The sequence below is a fragment of the Arachis stenosperma genome, chromosome 9 (genome assembly GCF_014773155.1).
Source record: "Arachis stenosperma cultivar V10309 chromosome 9, arast.V10309.gnm1.PFL2, whole genome shotgun sequence".
NCBI classification, from domain to species: domain Eukaryota; kingdom Viridiplantae; phylum Streptophyta; class Magnoliopsida; order Fabales; family Fabaceae; genus Arachis; species Arachis stenosperma.
In genome coordinates this window covers 7,518,006-7,539,126 of record NC_080385.1, presented here as the reverse complement: position 1 = coordinate 7,539,126, position 21,121 = coordinate 7,518,006, and the positions used below count along the sequence as shown (strand labels likewise).

Sequence of the window (21,121 nt, the reverse complement as noted above, 5' to 3'; positions counted from 1 at the left end):
AGTTACTGGCTTTGTGGTGAAATTGCTTTCATAAAGTCAGAGAATTTTGTGTTTGTTGAGGAGGATTTGGATTTTGGGGGGAATGAAATCAAGTTTAGTTGTGAAAGGGAGGGTTTAGGTGATGTGTGTATTTAGATGAGAAAGGTATTGGATCCTCTCACTGGAAATTGGCGCTCTATCACCAGCATAGGAACCAATATGGCATCTTATGATGCAGCAGTTCTCAACGGGAAGCTTCTCGTCAAGGAAAGCTGGTTATGGCCCTTTTATGTCTCTCCAAGGGGACAAGTCTATGATCCCAGAACAGATAATTGGGAAAACATGGCTGTTGGACTTAGAGAAGGCTGGATCAGTTCAAGTGTCGTTGTTTATGGCCACTTGTTTGTTGTCTCTGAGCTCAAAAGAATGAAGCTAAAGGTCTATGACACGGAAACAGACTCCTGGGATGCCATAGATGGCCCCCCTTTGCCTGAGCAAATATGCAAGCCTTTTGCTGTCAATGCTTGCGATTGCCATATTTATGTCGTGGGCCAAAATCTTCATGTTGCTGTTGGTCATAACTCTAGACTGCTTCCAGACGAAAATTCTGACGAAAAATGGAGCTTCAGTGTTCGGTGGCTTGTAATCGATGCATCGGAGAGTTTATTTGATCACACTCCTCTAAGCTCGGAGAGTTTATCTGATCACACTACTTCAAGCTCTCAGGTGCTGTTTGCATAATTTTTCTTATTCTCTCAGATCCGTTTTCTCCATATGCAATTTTTGGTAAGTTGCTGATTCTATTTGAGAGTGTAGCAATTTTTCTAGAATTATAAGGAGTTCTTACATGTTCTTCATAAATTGCACAATTTAGACTGGTTGAATTGTGAACTGAGTCTGTGAAATTGAATTTGTGCTCTGTTGTTGGTGAATATGTCGCTGAATTGCTTGTTGAATCTAAATTTGCTTAGACTCCAGCCTCTCATTTTTCTTGAAATTTCGTTAATGTTGCTGCGATTTGTTACTCTATTGATTCTTTGTTTATGTGTTTTGGATGCATTGCTGATGATTCTGGAATTGCAGAACTGGAAGTGCTGAATTTGCTGCTTCTGGATTTGGTGAAGTATTGTTGATTGGAAATGCAGAAGGAAATTAAAGTGTGTTTGGAGGGGTGGGGAGAAACGGCGTCGTTTTGGGGTGAGAGGACTAATATGTCCTGTTTTAAAAAGCTACACGTTTTGGTGTGAAAGGACTAATACGTCCTCTTTTCAAAAGTTCATCCCACGTGGCAGCCCGTAACGGCCAGGTCAGCGCCACGAGAGCTACGTCACTGTTTTCCGTCAGGGCAAATGGAGCGATTCTAACGGAGGGGTAAATATGTCCACTTTTTCGGAGGGTCAGGGACATTAAAGTATTTTCCAAACCTCGAGGACGAAAATGTCCGTGGAAAAAAAGGTCAGGGACGGATTTGTCCTTTATTCAAAAAAAATAAATTCAAAAGTAGACAATTGATTTATTTCTCCTTATTTTAAATACTTTAAAAAGTAATAATGTTTCACTATTAGTAAAGTTTCACTAGGGGTCTAGGATGACACTTGTAGCCAGATTGTAGTAGAGTAGATCAATAGTTTAATAGCATGTATAACAAGCTGTCCCACTTAGTAAATTAACATCAGTATTAGTTAGAGTAGAGTAAGAAATTTAGTCAGGCAATTATCAAATGTGTGGCTCACATTGAGTGTATATATATCAGTTTACAATAATGAAATCGTACCTTTTGCTTCTCTCTGCTATTTCACATTTTCTGAGTCTCCCTCTCTTGCGTGGAGCAACTCCTCTACCTCACCACCACGCTCTGCAATCGAACAGAGTTTCCACATGGTGCGGTGAGCGTGGAATTGCAAAAAGAGTGTAACCACCCTGCGCAAGATCACATCTTTGAGGAGATTCGTGTGAAGTAGTGCTTACACGATTCGATCATCAATGGAATCGAGCGTGGATGACGGAGAGGCGAATTCGGAGAACCAAGCGTTTTCGGCGAGCGATATGCAGAAATTCGCACGCATGATGGTCCAATTCAACGCGTTTCAAGCACAAGCGTCAAGATCCAACACGAATTTACTGCAAGATTCGCCTAGTCACTTCTATTTGCACCCTAGCGAAACCCCTGGAATTTCACTCACGGATGCTCCATTAACCACCTCGAACTACCATTCGTGGTCAAGGTCAGCGACACTTTCACTCAATGCGAAGAACAAACTCCGATTTATCGACCGAACCCTAGTGAAGCCAGAGAGAGATGACCCTTCCTTCGGAGCCTGGGATCACTGTAATACATTTGTTCTATCTTGGCTACACAGATCTCTCAGTCCAGAAATTCTCCAGAGCGTCTTATGGTGCAACAACGCTTACGAGCTATGGATGGACCTGAAGCACAGATTCAATCAAGGGGACCTGTTCATAATTGCAAATCTGGAAGAAGAATTGTTTTCATTGAGACAAGGTGAACTCACTATCACTTCTTACTATACTAAGTTGAAGAGTATTTGGGAGGAATTAGATGAGTTTAGACCTATTGCATTGTGTTCTTGCCTTCATAACTGTGAATGTGGAAAGAATCTTGAAATGATTAGAGAGCACAGAGAGCAGTCCCATGTAATTAGGTTCCTTCGAGGATTGAATGATCAATATGCGAATGTACGCTCCTAACTCATGCTTGTAACACCCTTACCAACTGTAGCAGCAGCTTTCTCCTCGCTTTTACAGCAAGAGAGTCAATTGATGCACTCAATAGATCCTGAAGCAAGAATGATGGCAAATACTGTCAATACGAATGCATTTGGGATTTATCAGAATAATGGAAATAGTTCAATTAGAGGAAGAGGTAGGGGCTGTGGGGGCAGAGGTAAAGGACATGGCCAAGGAACACCAAAATTATGCTCTCACTGTGGCAAGACTGGTCACCTAGTAGACACCTATTATTACAAGCATGGATTCCCACCACACATGCAAAGGAATCAATTCAAAGGGAATACTGATGGCCCAAGTGCCATGAACTCAGTAAATTCCATAACTGCTACGAGTAATGAAGAGAGCAGCATTGAACCTTTAATCCAGAAGGATGAAAGAGTCAGTCTTGATGGGTTATTTTCGGATAAGCAAAAAGAAGCCCTATTTACCTTGTTCCAACAACAATGTAGTGACCCCCCAAATAATGGAAATTTGGCATCTGTACATGCACCATCCGCAGGTACCTTCTATCTTTTATCAATTTCCAGCCATATTTTAAATTGTCATGACTGGATTTTGGATACAGGAGCTAGTGCTCATGTGTCATTCTCACTCGATTTCTTTCAATCCGTTAAAACAATAAAACATGTTCAAGTCATAATGCCAAATGGTTCTAAAGTTGTCACAACCATTTGTGGGACAATTTTCTTTTCAGCAAGTTTCTACTTGACTGATGTCTTATATATCCCTACTTTCAAGTATAATCTCATTTCAATTTCAAAAGCAGCTGATGCACTTTCTTGTTCCTTTTTGTTCAATGCACATGATTGTGAGATTCAGGAGCGACTTACCTTGAAGACGATTGGAGCTGCTGATCAAAAGGGGGGATTGTATACAATGCGGATCAAACCTGTTTTGGCAGCAACACCGGAACTGATGCATACAATAAAGGGTGATGTAGCTAAATCTGTGCCTCTTGTACACACACACAATATCATTCATACATTAGATGATGCAACACTTTGGCATCATCGTTTAGGACATATCTCAAGTAATAAGATACAACAAATGAAAGTTGCATATCCATTCATTACATATCATAGTAGTGATGTACCATGTTTTCCATGTCACTATGCAAAGCAGAAACACTTGCCTTTTAATGAAAGTCACACCAAATCTGAAAATGTTTTTGATCTAGTGCACATGGACATTTGGGGACCTATAGCTATACCATCTATTTCGGGCCACAAGTATTTTCTCACAGTGGTTGAAGACAAAAGTAAATTCACTTGGCTATTTTTTTTGAAAAACAAATCTGAAGTCAGAAAATTGATTGAAAATTTTGTCCAACTTGTTGAAACTCAACACAATAGAGTCATTAAGTGCATTCGATCTGATAACGGTCAAGAATTTTTGATGCCCTCATTCTACCAAACCAAGGGTATTATACACCAAACCAGCTGTATGGAAACTCCACAACAGAATGGGGTGGTAGAAAGGCGACATCAAGAAATCTTGAACGTAGCCAGGACACTTATCTTTAATTCAAACTTACCACTTTGTTTTTGGCACTTTGCCGTGGCTCATGCCGTCCACATTTTAAATAGAACACCTCACATTAAGATAGCACCTTGTAGTCCCTATCAGGTCTTATATCATACCTTACCGGATATTAAACGCCTAAAGGTATTTGGTTGTTTGGTTTATGCATCAACTTTGGTTTCTCATAGAAGAAAGCTTGACGCTAGAGCTAGAAAATGTGTTTTCTTAGGATTTAAGTCAGGAACTAAAGGATATGTTCTGCTAGACACAAAAACCCGCGAGATAATAATCTCAAGGAATGTGAAGTTTTATGAACAGTTCTTCCCTTTCAAAAATACCACTGGTCCCATTTCTTTAAAAACAACTACTAACTATAAATCACATGAACATGTTGATCCTTTTCTCCACCATGATCCTACTTCGCATCCCTGCACTAATACACATCGGCTGGATAATATGGTGCTGCCGGCAGCTCTATATCCGCCCCCTAATCCGTCTCCAGATTTTGATTACACTCACACACCAATGGCAGCATCTCAACTCACTCCTCATGCATCATCAACTACCACTAATCCACATTTTTCACCACATTTGCATTCACAAGATTCTGCTCACAGTCGCAATTTAGATACATCACACCCACCTATGCAGAATTCAGCACTGCCTAATGTGCAGCCAGAGGTGCGCCGATCCACTCGAATTAAACACAAACCTGCCTACCTTCAAGACTACCATTGTATGCAATCCACCACCACTGATCAACAGTCCTCCAGTCAATACCACAAAAAATATCCTCTCTCCAATTATGTGTGCTTGAATTCCCTTTCAGCAGGTCACAGGGCCTTCTCGACTGCTTTATCTACTAATATTGAACCACGAAATTATGAGGAGGCAATCACTCATAGTTGTTGGAAGAAGGCAATTAGAGATGAACTCAATGCTCTTGAAGAAAACAAGACATGGACACTGACTCCTCTACCCAAAGGAAAGAAGGCGATCGGTTGTAAATGGGTCTTTAAGACCAAGTTTAAGCCTAATGGTGAAGTTGAGCGACATAAAGCCAGATTGGTGGCGAAGGGATTCACCCAAACTGCTGGGTTCAATTTTTTTGATACGTTTAGTCCTGTGATTAAACTAACTACTTTGAGAGTCTTGCTCACCATTGCTTCGACTAAAAACTGGTTTGTGCATCAGCTCGATGTCAATACCGCGTTCTTACACGGTGACTTGCCCGAAGAAGTGTACATGAAGCCACCCTTAGGTCTTCAAGTCCCAATTGGTTCTGTCTGCAAATTACAACGCTCTTTGTACGGCCTCAAACAAGCCAGCCGCCAATGGCACCAGAAATTATGTTGCGTGCTCATTCAGTTTGGGTACTCTCAGTCCAAGGCCGATAGTTGTTTGTTTACCAAGTCCACCGCTGCATCATTCACTTACATCCTTGTCTACGTGGATGACTTGGTTTTAGGCAGGAATGATCTTAGAGAGATTGAGAGAGTGAAACACTTGCTTGATGACAAGTTTAAAATCAAGGATCTTGGGGCATTAAAATTCTTCTTGGGGCTCGAATTCGCTAGAAGCCACAGAGGCATAGCAATGTATCAAAGAAAATACACATTGGACCTCCTTGAGGAATTTGGACTACAAGATGCAAAACCAGTCACCACACCTATGGATTATACCACAAAATTGTCAAAGTCATTAGGGAATCAATTGCAGGATGTTTCTGCATACAGAAGACTGATTGGGCGGTTGATCTATCTGACAAATACTCGTCCGGACATATGTTTTGCGGTAAGTAAGCTAAGTCAATACCTGGACTGTGCAACTGATACCCACTTCAAGGCAGCACTCCATATCCTGAGGTATCTCAAAGGTGCTCCAGCCAAAGGTGTTCTATTCTCAGCTTCAGACAACCTCAACTTGACAGCATTCTCTGACTCCGATTGGGCAGCTTGTCCCGATACTCGCCGGTCTGTGTCTGGATTTTGTTTTTTTCTTGGCAAGTCCTTGGTGTCATGGAGATGCAAGAAACAACAAACTATCGCGCGCTCCTCTGCTGAAGCGGAGTATCGAGCAATGGCGCTCGCCACATGTGAAGGTACCTGGCTTTCTTTCCTTCTTCGAGATTTCCACGCAACACCTCCGACGCCAATTACCTTGTACTGCGACAACCAGTCTGCACTACATATCGCAGCTAATCCTGTGTTTCACGAACGAACAAAACATATCGAGATTGACTGCCACACTGTGAGAGAGAAGGTCCAAGAAGGCATTTTGAAGCTGCTCCCTGTTTCATCAGCAAATCAGGTTGCTGATATCTTGACTAAACCTCTAGCACCTAATCCTTTCTTGTCTTGTGAAGTCAAGTTGGGTCTGATCAATTTTCACACTCCCAACTTGCGGGGGGATGTAGTCAGATTGTAGTAGAGTAGATCAATAGTTTAATAGCATGTATAACAAGCTGTCCCACTTAGTAAATTAACATCAGTATTAGTTAGAGTAGAGTAAGGAATTTAGTCAGGCAGTTATCAAATGTGTGGCTCACATTGAGTGTATATATATCAGTTTACAATAATCAAATCATACATTTTGCTTCTCTCTGTTATTTCACATTTTCTGAGTCTCCCTCTCTTGCGTGGAGCAACTCCTCTACCTCACCACCACGCTCTGCAACCGAACAGAGTTTCCACAACACTTGCCCATAGATTGCATAACCTTTGTGGGACATTTTTCGGTGGCTGTCGATTATTAGAGCAGCAGCACCACCATGTGTGGTTTGGGATGAATTCATTATTATTTATTATTATTTGGGATGAATTATGTCTTCATTTAGTTTGTCGATATGATTTTGTTTTTGTTGTTAGTGTTGTTAAGTCAATCTTCTGGTGATCGGTTGCCCGGTTTCCGCACATTTAATTTGTAAGTTGATGAACAAAATTTCTGCTATATTACTATATCATACACGGTTTCATGTGTGTAGATAAATTTTAGTCATAGATATTAGAATATCTATCCTTTGCTTGTAAAATTGTGAAATCTTTGTTTGTTCTCAAAGAGATAAGATCGATCGTGTGCACGTGATAATCATTCACATTCATAGATTCGACAAATTCTTACACATAAACCTTCATATCAATCACAAGAAACTGAAATAACATAACAGTAGGAGGAGCTACATCTCGTTCCTTTTCCTCATCACATGAATCTCCATATATCAAATCCAATGTGCAAGATTTCTTCAAGTTTTTCCCTGTTCAAATATACGTTTCCGCAATAAAGAAAATTAAATTTACTAGCCCAGTAAGTAAGTCACATCAATAATTCAATTATCACTTATTATTAATCAATTAAGAGTAATTTTTTTTTACCAAAAATAGAAAGATTCGAACCATAACTTCTTAGGTGAATATGAAAAAATTGTGTTATTTGAACTATAATTAAGTATTTGTTTAGATGTCATTATCTTAATAAAAAATCTTTTTTTCAATGAATAAGAAAATATACCCAAATAATTCTTAATGTTAAATTGTTTTTAAAGAGTTTAAAAAATCTTAAAATAATTTTTCAAAAATTTTAAAAAATAAAAACAATAATTTCAATTAAATTAAACAGATTCATTTATGAGAACTATTTTGTGTATTTTAAAGTTTGAATAATTGATCAATATATTATAGTTTTAAATAGCATGGTCTCTCCATACTCATTTAAGAGTTCGCGGGTTTAAATAAAACCTTTGAATAACTGATATTAAAAACTTCAAAAACGACAAATTTGGGGGTAATTATTCATCGATTTAAAAGATTACCTCAAGTCCTCTACTACTTCTTCTCCTTCAAGTATCAGGGAAGGTTCTAGCAAACTTTGCTTAAACTTCTTTGTTGGAGGAATTGATGATTCTTCTTGCTCATCATCATTAGATTCAGAACCTTCTTCCTCATAAGATTCTTCGCTGCTTCTCTTGGATTTGCGCCCTCTTGGTCCTTCTTCTTCCTCCACATTTTGATATATCCAGCGAATGCCACACTCTTGTATCATTGCATCCAATTTATTCACCACCCCAGCAAAGAATTCAACTGTAAGATTTGCATTGTTGCAAGTGGACGTGGATCCCTTCTCATCATTGATGTCTTTTCCTTTTCTCCCTCTAATTGGCTCCATTATCTTCTTACAACATTTCTCGTCATACCATAAAAACGCATGATCTGAAGTAATATTGAGATGATGGTAGAATTGATCCCAGTGCCATTGTAACAAGGAGAAGCTTTCTGTATGAACCTTTTCACCCCAACTTGTTTCCAAGGAACATTCACACCCAAAGTCTAGGAGGTCACGTACATTGTACCATGTGTGTTCTTCTATGCAACTCCATTGTTCTTCAGAAACAACAATGAACAAAAGGAAACCAACTAAGTTGGAATCTCGAGGCACTTCAACACTCAACTTATAAGTAGCTTCTTCAGTAGAGTGGACATCAAACAAGTCATGAATATTACTGCCTCTAACTGGCAACAAATAACAAATCTCACCAAAATCTGTATAACAATCGAAGACTCTTTCTTTTTCTTGGTTTTCAAATTCTGTTCCTGATGATGATGATGGTGTTATCAAAAGTTCTGTCCTTACAATAACATCTTTCAAAATGATACCATACGAGTCTTCATCCAAATTATTGCAGTTCAAGAACAAAAATGTAGCCTCGTCTTTCCTGGTTGGTTCGCTTATTGTACTCAACACTGTCTTCAGAAGCTTGCAATCCCAGACCCTAAGGCGTTTCAAGGAAGGTGGAAGCATTGGCAAAAGTTCCAGCATATCACATTGAAAAATGTTAAGAACTTCAAGGCGTGGAAGGCACTTAAGGCTTTGGGGCAAGGTTCTGACATTAATGCAACGATATAGGTTTAAGTGCGCTAATGATGATAACAAAGAGAAGCTTTCTGGGATTTCAGTTAAGCTACAACAATTATCAAACACTACACGTACTACAGATTGAAAGACAGGGCTAGGTAGTACTTTATGTAAGGTGATTGCAGTGTCATATTTATGTTGAACAGGGTCAGAAAGCGAGATTTGAAAGGCAAAGTTTGTAGGAAGATCCATAAGGCTCTCACTAATTGGAAAGGAGAAGTGTTGAAGATCCTTAAGATGAAATATTGATGATGGTAGTTTGTTCAAAGCAGTTGACCTGAGATGCAGATGAATTCCGGAATGATCACCAATCATTGGGACTGAGAATTCTTGGAGATTAGGGCAATTATAAGCAACAATTGATTGAAGAGATGGTGAACAATATTCACTTGATAGGGCTGTGAGTGCGTTGCATTCATATACATGCAAACTTTCAAGCTTTGGAAGAGAGAAAACAGAAGGGTGAACATGAGTCAAGCTTGCACACCCAGTGAGCCGCACTAGTTTTAGATTTGGGCAACCTGACAAGTCTGGACACTCTTTCATGCTTCTAGAACATTCAAGGTTAATTACCTCCAGACTGGGTAGATTCTGCAACACAAATGAATCAAGAGAAAACTATTTAATATACATTTTATCTTTAGGATTAACTGTTTTCGACGATGTGCACTTTCAAATTCTGAGTTAAATACTTAAATACTTCAACTATTAAAATTAATCATTTTATATTTATATTTAAATATATATAGATTAATTTATTTTAACATATTTTTTTATATTTTAATGTGTATTGTTTAATCTTAGTATGCACTTAGTATGGTTGCTTAAATATATATCAACTAATAAACTAAATCATATTATGTATTTATACACAAATATATTAGTGACTTATTTTAGTGTATGAATAGCATTTTTAAATATATATATAGAGAGAGAAGGAGGGAGAGAATTTTATTTTAATGTATGAATAGTATTTTTAAATATATATATTTAGAGAGAAAGAAAAAGTCCTATTTAAAAATTTGTTGACTAATAAATTATTACATACAAAAAAACAGAATTTAAATTTTTGACATTTATTTAAATAGATTAATAAATTAATTAGTAGACTAATCCAATTAATTTTTTTAATAGCTAATTTTATTATATACCAAACAAGATTGAAGAGAATGAAAGCCCAAAAGTCAACGAGTCAAATTGGTTTTTTAAAGTGGCTCCTAAGCCTTTTTGGTGGGCATTTAACAAGCATGGTTGTTTTTACTTTTTCTTTTTATGTTGCATTCTAGTATAAATTATATATTAAATTTGAATTTGGATTCTCTAAAATAAAAAAATTAATAAAATAATAAAATAAAAGGTTCATCATTATTGATTTTGTAACTTCTATAATTTTATAATTTTTATGAAATATATGTTTTGCTATTGTAATTTAAAAATAATTAATTTCTCATTTTATTATTTTATCATATTTTTCACTTTAATTAAAAGATATTGATCCATTAAGTTCCACGTAAAATTTAATAAAATCATTTTATGGTTTCAAGTTGGATTCAACAAAAAAATATAGTTTTGTGATGACACCAACTTGGGTCAATAAGCATGAAGACAAAAAATAATAAATAAAAATTGTTATGAAATTATAAAAAATCAATTATCATATCAATTATTTTATAGTTGTGTATATATATATACATATATTGATTCACACAATTTTTTAAACTAAATAATTAGTTAGTAGAATAATAATAAAATTTATTATGGTAGCTAGATTAATTAAATCTACAATAAATTAAACAGAATAATTATGTCAAAAATATAATAAAATTTTTTTTATGAGATTTTAAACACGTATTTTTATACTTTGTAATTCATTGATAATTGATTGTTTATACATGTTATATGATGTGATATGATGGACAAAAAATAGAATAGCAACAAGCATGATACATGTTAGGATAATTTGGAGATTAATTTGATTTAATCCAATTTAAAGAATCAATTTATTTCACTCTTTTTGCAGAAAACAAATGAATATTTTAATCAGTATACATTCGGAAAAATACTTGTACATACCTGTTTCCCATCCCAAAGTTTTTCAACGTTGCTGTATGGCATGGAAAGCTGAACAAGCTTACTAGGCCAACTAGTTGTTAGAGATTTCAATGGACAACCATCCCACTGGATATATCTCAAATTATTAGGCAACTCAAGATTTGTTGGAAGGTCTAGTGTCTCATTAGTTCTCTTCTTCTTCCTCTGAAAAGCTTTATTATCTGCAAAAGCAAGTAACCTTAGGTTTGGCATCTTCCTAAATGCCTGGGAACTTATGCACAGCTCATCAGTGTTTTGAGTCATATCCAAGAATATTGTTTCAATTGCATCAGTCCCCTATGCCAAACAAATACAACAAAAAATGTTAGTACAATTTTTAACAAGCTGCATTTTTTCGATATGATAATTTAGAAACATCAATCTATCTCTTACTTTGTTATTTTTCAATATATCTCGAACTTCTTCAGATTTCCACAACCTACTACGTCCTCCTGGGTTCTTAGTGGATTCTTCATCGACAATTTTGTGACCCATTTCCTGTATCAAATCATGCATTTGTATACTATCATTGATAGTTATTCTTATCAAAGCCTTGTCTAAAAGGGTTCTTATCCCTCTCTCCGCAAAGAAACCACAGGCATTCAATAACCTTGTTACTTTATATCGGTTTTGCCCTTTGAAAAAACATGCAATGTCAAGAAATATATTTTTTTCTGCATCATCCAATTCATGAAAACTCCATCTCAATACCTGCTGAATATCTCCATTGGGAACTGCTTTCAGTTTTGCCAATGCACTCTCCCATTCATTATAACTTTTTGATCTCAGAAAAGATCCCAAAACTTTCAAAGCCAAAGGGATCCCACTTGCATAAGCAACTGCTATCATTGATAGATCCCAATATTCATTTTCAGGACAATGCTTGTTGAAGGCATTTAAGCTGAAAAGTTTAAGGGAATTCTCAAAATTCATTTCTTTTACTTCATGAATGTAATCTACAATGACTCTACCCTGAAGCACATGCTTATCCCTGGTTGTCACAATCACTTTGCTACCAAATCCTAGATAATCATGGCCAACTCCAAGCAAAGTTTCTAAGAGTTCAGAAGTATGGACATCATCTAGTACAATGAAAACTTTCTTACGCCTTAATCTCCTTATGATAGCTGAGGATATTACTTTGGGAGTGCTAATATGAACCTTTTCCTCCAGCAAATCACAAAGGAGTTTCTTGAATATGTGATTGAGTCCATGATTTGATGATTCTTCTCTTACATTTTCCAAGAAACAACTAGCCTCAAATTTGGAAGAGAACTCTTTGAAAATTGCAGCGGCAAGGGTTGTTTTACCTATACCGCCCATGCCCCAGATTCCAATGGTTTGAACTTCCCTTGATTGCATTTTCAGAAAAGCTTCAATGCATGCATAGTTTTGATCTCGTATAAAAGGACTTCTGAGTTCATTTGTATATTTGTGATTCAATTTCTGTACAACCATTTTGATTATGCCTTCAATGATCTCAGCCTCGGTCCTAGATAGCATGTGCAAATTTAACCAAAGGAAAATCAATACAAAAGTTTTGTCAATCTCTAAAAATTTCATGAATAAAAGTACCAATTTTTTTAGATAAATTTATTCGTTCACAGTATCTTTAGACAGTAAATAAGAGAGAAAAATTAAAAAAAATTAAGAAAGCAGATGTGAAGAGAAATTATGAAAAAAAAATGCTACTTTAATTTATTTTTCTCTCTATTTTTTTACATATATAAAGATGAATAACTTTTTAAGTGAACACCCACTTATTTTTATATAAAATTGAGGATTTGGATCTCTAAAGTTTGAATTTCACTTTAGTGAGTAAAGTGTGATCTCTCATTATTTATTTCATAGGTGAAACTAAGAGAAAATATAAGAAACAAATTATTCAAGGGTGAGAAATCACACTTTATTTTTTAAAGTGAATATTCAAAATTTAGAGGATCCAAATTGTAAAATTAATAATTGAGAGTTATTAAATAATAATTTAATCAAACATATCAAATTATTTAATGATTCTCAGTTAATAAGTTCATATAAATAGAGATAATTCCAAGTGTAGGGTTTTGGGGGCAAGTGCCCCAATACATTTTAATTTTTTTTAATAGGATATGATAATAATATTTATTTGATCCTATTAGATTGTTAAATTTGACTTCACAATAATTTTTTATTCAACTTTTGGTATTTAACGGTCAATTTAAGAATTTTATAGTAGATATTTATTAGAATTATCAATTCTCAAATTTAAACAAAATTAGTGTTCTTTCTTAAAAATTAACTCAAAAGAGTATTATTTATTTTCTTTTGAAATTAGCTTTAATTTTTTGCATAGCAACGACATTAATTGAAAAAACTTTTCTAACTATGAATATCAATAAAAATCGACTTCTAATTGTATTGGGAAGTGAATTTTTAAATAATTATTTAGTAATATATATAAAAAGAGAAAAAATTTGATTATAGTGTTAAAAAAAGATACTTCATTTTTTAAAAATATAAAACCTAAAAAAATAAAATTATAAATTATACATTATTACTTAAATTACTATTTTAGTGTTTTAATTTGTAATTTAGATATTTTGAAGATTAATTGTATTTTATAATGACAAAATATAATAATAACAATAATTATATTATATATACATAAAAAATAATTATCTATATAAAATATATATTAAAAATGAATTAAAAAATACATGTATTTATATACAAATATATAGTAATTAATATATGATTTAATAGTTAATTTTTTATGTACATATACTATTTTTATTATAAAAATTATTGTCATGTTATATAAATTTTGTCCCATTATTAAAATTTTTTGAATTCGTCATTTCATATAAAAATAACTACATATAAACTATGAATTTGAAAAAACATTTGTATAATCCAATTTTTATATATGTTTTATCTTCGGAAACTTAAAACTTCATTTTCATAAAATTTTAATGTATTGAAGGTGTAAAATAGTTTTATATATATATATAAATAATGTTATATTAATAAAAATAATTAATTTTTATATTAATCGTATAAATGGTAATCCAAAAAATAAATCTGTAAATGTGATTAAATAATTATATACAATGTTTTATATTGTTAACAGGTTAAAATTAAATTCTATAAAATATTAATAAGTTATGTTTTAACCCAACTATTGTGTGTTTATACTTTACTGCGCATCATGTCTTTTATAATTTGATTGATAAATGTAAAGTTATATGTTTTGTTGGAGGAATTAAAAAGATACAAATTGTTAGAAATAAACTCGTAAATAAATATTTTATACCCTACTTTTCACTACAATAATATAGATTATTTTTTAGAGTTATAATGTGTAAAAGAAAATTAAAATTTGTCAAAAAAATAAATTTTGACACTATTTTAACTATGAAAATATGTTAATAAAAGTTTTGTCAAAAATAATATTTTTAACATATAAGTGATTGTGAAAAAAATTTAAATCTTATTTTGATAAATATTGGCTGTCAAAAATAATTTGTTAGAAAATTTTGAGAACATATTTTCTGTGATACTTATTAATTGTCAAAAATGCTATTTATTTTGACACTTATTGACTATAAAATATTCTCAACAAAAAATCTTAACAAAGAATGAGATGAGATCTTAAAGCTAAAGAATAAATTGAGATTTTGAAGATAAAAAATGAGTAGTATAATCTTAAACTGGGAACATTGTGATATCAAAATTAACAAAGCCAAAGAAGAAGAAAAATCGTGAAGTAAATTGAAAACAAATGAGTGTCAAAATTGAGGAGTAATTTTCTACGTTTAAATTATTCATCAAAAAAACATAGAAAATTTGATATTCGTGATATTTATCAAAAATATATATTAATTTTGACATTTAATTATGGTGTTAAAAAATAAAATGTTAAAAAAACTCTATTTTTTTGTAGTGTTTTATTGGTATATAAAGTTGTGAAAACACTAATTGAAAAACAAATTCCTTTACGCTTTTTTAATTTTTATTATCTGCGTGTGTACGGTATATATGTTTATGCTTTTTTTTTTTTTTTTGTCTTCTTAATGATCATTCTCTTCTTTCCGTATGTGTTTATTAAGGGCTTTACTAGTGTGTAGAAAGAAAAGATCTTCTACATGTGTAGAAGACAGATGTCACTTCCAGACTTCCTTGATTAAAGTTTTTGCAAAAAACAAGTACTCTGAACTCTGAAGGGACATTTGCTGCAGTGGTTCAGTTCATACAGAAGGTAGCCATATGAATTAGTGCTATACCCATGGTTAATTAATGTTTAGTTTTAGTGTTTAATATAATCAATACAAATTTTATATTTGTAAAATATATATGTGGGCCGGGTTTAATATGATGTGTTGGGTCTAATATAAATGTTTATCTTAAAAAAAGACTTTGATGACTTTAAGACAAAACTATAATATAATTTAATGATTTTTCTATAAAATATTAGAATAAAAATTAATCCTATTAACGTTTAAAATTGCATGAAAAAATATTATTAAATAACTAAAAATACTTAACTAATAATTATTCAATTGTCTTAACTAAATTTTTAATATATAATTTTTTACTTATAAATTTTTTTCAAATTTATTGTTTTTTATTTTTATCTTATTTGTTAACTTAACTTTTTAATAGATTAATTTTTTACTGTTTTTTTAACATTTAAATTGAAATTTTATATTAATTTTTTTATAGTGACCAATCTCCAATAACACCATAACAATTACAATATTAATTTAATTCTTAAAATTTTTTCATATTATGATTTAGAATAAGTAAATTGATTTATTTTTTAATTTATATATATATATATATATATATATATATATATTATTTTCTATAGTACTTCTTAAATATGTGGCTTTTATATATTAATATTAACTTAGATTTATCTTTTTGGACGTAAATTTTGTTAATTTACGACTATATAGCAAGATCTATTAGGATTATTTTTTTTATAACAAAATAATCTAAAATAATAATATTAGTAAAATAATAAAATAATATTTTAATTTTTTTAAATTTGTAATATTTATTATTTGTGAGTCTCATTATTTTAATCTAAAAATAATTAATAATATAAATTAATTTATTTTTTATATTAATAGTAAAATAATAATGATGCAGCAGCTATCTTTAATGTTTAATTTAGGAGACAATTTCTACAGTTGTACAGAAATTGACATAAAATAATATTAGATGAATGTTATGGTGTCTAAAAAGTAGTGTCTATTTATTAAAAAGAGTTAAAAGTTATTATTTAATTTAAAAGATATAAGAATAAATAATTTTTAAAAAATCAAAACTTATTACAAAAAATAAGTTAAGCAAAGTTTAAGCAAAAACTTATAAGCAATATAAAATTTGCCATAATATTAAAACAATGATTAATTAATCTCTTATTAGTCTTTAATATAAACATGCAAATTTAATATTTATATAATATATATAAGTTTGGTTTATATATTATATATTAAAATTATATATTAAAAATTTAGTTAAGACAATTGAATAATTATTAGTTAAATATTTTTAGTTATTTAATAATATTTTTATTCATGCAATTTTAAACGTTAATAGGATTAATTTTTATTCTAATATTTTATAGAAAAATCATTAAATTATATTATAGTTTTGTCTTAAAGTCATTAGAGTATTTTTGTAAGATAAACATTTATGTTAGACCCAACACCCGGCCCACATATATATTTTACAAATATGAAATTTGTATTGATTATATTAAACACTTAAATCAAACATTAATTAACCATGGTTATAGCACTAATTCATATGGCTACCTTCTGCATCAACTGACTGCAACAAATGTCCCTTCAGAGTACTTGTCTTTTGCAAAAACTTTAATCAAGGAAGTGACATCTGTCTTTACACATGTAGAAGATTTTTTCTTTCTACACACTAGTAAGGCCCGTTTATTAATTGTCTAGTTGAAACTCCAGAAGATGGGTGGAGAGAAACTCGCATTAATTGAAACTCCAGAACTTAGGTGGAGAGAAACTCGCATTAATTGATTACGCGTGGGCCAGTTTGGTTAAATTTTTTAAATAATTTTTTTTAAAAAAATTTAAAATATAAGAATTTTCATTAATAATAACATTTAAATAAATTATTTTATGTTTAAAAAATTATTATAGAAGTTTTTGTTTTAAAATTATATATTAAATAAAAATAATAAAATAACTTTTGAAAATAGGAAAAGTCATATTTTTTAATTTTTTTAAAAATTCTTAAATAACTTTTAAAAAAATTAAAAAATTATCTAAAAAATTATACCAAACAATATTAATATAATTTTTTATAAATCAAAAATTAAAAAAAATAACTTTTGAAGTTTCCAACTGAACCCTAGTCCATTTGTATAAAAAAAATTAGAAACTTACCTATAACTAACTTTATAAGGAGTTATTTTTAGATTACTGACATAATATTATTTAGTTTGATAAAAAAGTTTCTTAAAAAATAGATTTAAACAGATCAAATAATTATCTTTTAAAATTATTTTTCAATTTTTTTACATATTATTTTTAAATAATAAATTTGATACTTTTTTTATTCTTTTTAACCAAAATTCTTTTTAAAATTTTTTTATTTTTATTTATTTAATTCTCGTAAAATATATCTATACAAATTGTTAAAAAAGTAAAGTTTATTATTCTAAACAAATCAAACTCAGTATAGTAATGGCTAAAGACAAAAAATTAAGATAAAAAAGAGAAAAAAAATTAGGATTCACATATATAGAAGGAGAAAACTAAACTTACTATACTAAAAAAAATGGTATAATCTTTCTCGATTTTGTTCTGAACATGAAATAGTGATAAGATGCACTGTTATGTATTTATTAAATGATTTTATTATTTATAAAAAATTAAATAAAAACAAAAATTAAGGAATACATTTAAAATAAAAAATTTGATTAAAACATACGAATGAATAAAAAGCACATATCCAATTAAAAATTTGAAATTAGTTCTAAAAATTTGAAAGAAGAAAAAGAATTTTAAGAGCATAATAAAAAAAATAAAAATAACTGTTTAGTTCAATTTAAATTAGTTTTTAAATTAAACTATTTATATACAATAAATTAATTTTTTTCAAACCAAATAATATTAGCAATTCAGAAACAATTTTATATAAATTGACTGCAGGTGAGTTTCTGTCTATAAAAATTATCATCTATTTTTATAATAAAACTTTATAAATAAAATTAATTAAATTTGATTGATATTTATAATTATATTTCATAAATAACGTAATTGAATTAAATTTATATTGATTTAATTACTATGTTAGTTCTATAGTTCTTCCAAATTTTAAATTTTATATATATTAAATATAAATTTGTGATTAGATGCTTATGTGTTGTTATTTTAAAAAAATACTAATTTTAAAATATTTATTTTTAAAATATATCATAATTTATTTTACATCATACAAGAGAAATATTGTTTAAAAAAAGTTAGATAGTATCCAATTAAATTTTTTTATCAAATATAAAGATTTAATTACAAATTTTTAAATTATAAAAACAACTAAAAATTTGATAGAATTATAAAAGATTAATAAAATAAATAAATCTTTATATTTTATTAATAAAATTTAAAAAAATAAAAATATTATAATAACAAAGAAATTTTATATTTAAAAAATTAATTATGCTTTTATAAATATATTTTATTATTCTATTTAAAAAGTAATTATTTTTGTAATAAATCACCTTACCCAAAAAAAGCATAATATAATACATGCGACTATTCACAAAAATAATTAACAAATAGTTGATAATTTCTGTTTGTAGAATGTGTATCCAAAAGTGAGACACAGATTTAAGTATACAAACTATATTTTTATTAAAAGAATATATTATTTATATATCAAAAAATAATTATTAAATAAGCCAGTGAAATATAAAATAATATATCGATATACAAAAATATAACTAATATTTTGTATACATGTAATATTTTTGAAAATTAAATATAAAAAACAAACAAACAAATAAAAGATTCACTTGCCTGCGGCCATTGCACTCGAAGCCGGAGATATTGGCAGCGTCAAAGAGTACCTTTCTCCACTGGCGAACAAGGCCATGGTCCAAGTTTCTCTCATATTCCGCAAATATGGAGTAGTAGCTGCCCGTTTGCTTCCGAACATGGCTTGGTTCAATCTTGTAGAACACAGGAATGACATGGTAGTCTCCATTCTTGTTCTTGCATTCCATGATCTCAACGAGCTCCCGCAAGCACCACTTGGACTGCGCATAGCTTTCGGAGAAGATGACCAGATACACAATCGAGTCTCTTATGGCTTCCACGAGTTCTTGCCAGATCTCGCCACCTTTCTCAATTCTATAGTCTATGAATGTTTCGATCTGGTTTTTGCACAGAGCGGAATGAAGATGGCTAGTGAAACCGTTACGCGTGTCCCTACCGTTGAAGCTGATGAACACATCGTACCTAGTGAGAGGTGGAGCAGCAGCAGCAATATTGGAGGATGCCATATGCATATTTTGGGTTTGGCTCCACGTGTTGATGATACTATAGTACATATATAATGGCAAAATATATATTCTACTCACCTTTAATTTCGCATTGGAAAAGAAGTATAGGGAGATAATGAATTAGTCTTCGTTACGTTATTAATCAGTATTTCTGCCGATTTTTATCTAACTCTTGTTTATGATGGTGTTTAATGGAAATATTGCCTGATAAAAATATTTTTTTAATAAAAATGTTTTTATATATGTATTTTTTAGATGTATCTTTTTATATATGTGTTTAAAATATAATAATTAATTATTGTTGGTAATAAGTTGGCAAATAGTATATTAGTATCCTATATTTTTTTATAATAAAAATATTAAATAATGTTAATAATAGATATATCGGATGTTTATTTTATTAGGTGTGTGAATGATTATTCTAATATTAAAATTTAGATGGATAATTTAAAGATATAGTATATTTTGATTTAATTGGTGATTGTTTATGTTGTTCAAAAAAATTATTGATTACCTAATATAACTCGTATTGCATTTTGTTAAGAGAAAAGAATATTTTTCTTTCTTAAGAGGTGAATGACACCACACCTTCGTCTCTATTTAAAATTTTTTTATGTACGATTAAAATAATTTATTTTTAATTTATTTGATCAAAATATCATTTAATAATTATTATAATATATAGATTAGTGATAATTATTTAGTTGATTTAAATAATAATAATATAAAATATTTATTACCGTAATAAATTTGATTTATCAATTAGATTTTATCACATAGTATAAGATATTTTAATTTATTACAAAAATATTTAATTTAATTTTTTTATATATTTTATGATTAATGATTAAATATTAAAAATAACTATATGTTTTATATTATTATTATCATTATTATTATTATTTGAATCAGCTAATTATTAACTCATATATGATTATAATAAATATTAAAAATATTTTGATCAAATTAACTAATGAGTAAATTATTTTAATTTTATAAAAGAAATAAATATATATTTATAAATAAAAGTAGAAAGATTTGTGTTATCTATGCATTTTAAAGAAAAGAAAAATTCTTTTTCTCTTTTATTACTTAATTATAACACGGGAATAAAGTGGTGGTGGTGGTGTATGTTAATTATACAGATTTTTTTTCTCTACGAATTAGAGACCAAGAGATGCATTGTATGGATCCCTAGATGTGCGGCAAAGATGGAGATAGAATTCTGTTTTCATTTGCCTTTAAAATTATTATATTTGAAATAGGGGTGACAATGGATAGAGTAGGATAAGGTTTGGATTCAATTTTAACTCTATCTGAATTTTTATGTAAATTTAATTTTATTTT

At 30.2% G+C, this 21,121-nt stretch overlaps 3 protein-coding genes across 3 annotated transcripts; 1 reads left to right on the top strand and 2 right to left on the bottom strand.

Annotated features, from left to right (window-relative positions):
• Nucleotides 1–198: 198 nt before the first annotated feature.
• Nucleotides 199–1,135, top strand: LOC130948975 (F-box/kelch-repeat protein At1g30090-like). Its single transcript, XM_057877822.1, has 2 exons — nt 199–710; nt 1,063–1,135. The coding sequence occupies exons 1-2, from the start codon at nt 199–201 to the stop codon at nt 1,133–1,135; spliced, it is 585 nt and encodes a 194-aa protein (XP_057733805.1).
• Nucleotides 1,136–7,323: 6,188 nt separating this feature from the next.
• On the bottom strand, nt 7,324–9,192 carry LOC130947529 (uncharacterized). Its single transcript, XM_057876227.1, has 2 exons — nt 8,060–9,192; nt 7,324–7,504 (listed from the first exon to the last, which is right to left on the bottom strand). The coding sequence occupies exons 1-2, from the start codon at nt 9,061–9,063 to the stop codon at nt 7,450–7,452; spliced, it is 1,059 nt and encodes a 352-aa protein (XP_057732210.1). The 5' UTR covers nt 9,064–9,192; the 3' UTR covers nt 7,324–7,449.
• Nucleotides 9,107–19,890, bottom strand: LOC130948973 (disease resistance protein RPV1-like). Its single transcript, XM_057877821.1, has 6 exons — nt 19,290–19,890; nt 11,962–12,742; nt 11,644–11,748; nt 11,233–11,547; nt 9,235–9,750; nt 9,107–9,127 (listed from the first exon to the last, which is right to left on the bottom strand). The coding sequence occupies exons 1-6, from the start codon at nt 19,820–19,822 to the stop codon at nt 9,107–9,109; spliced, it is 2,271 nt and encodes a 756-aa protein (XP_057733804.1). The 5' UTR covers nt 19,823–19,890.
• Nucleotides 19,891–21,121: the final 1,231 nt, after the last annotated feature.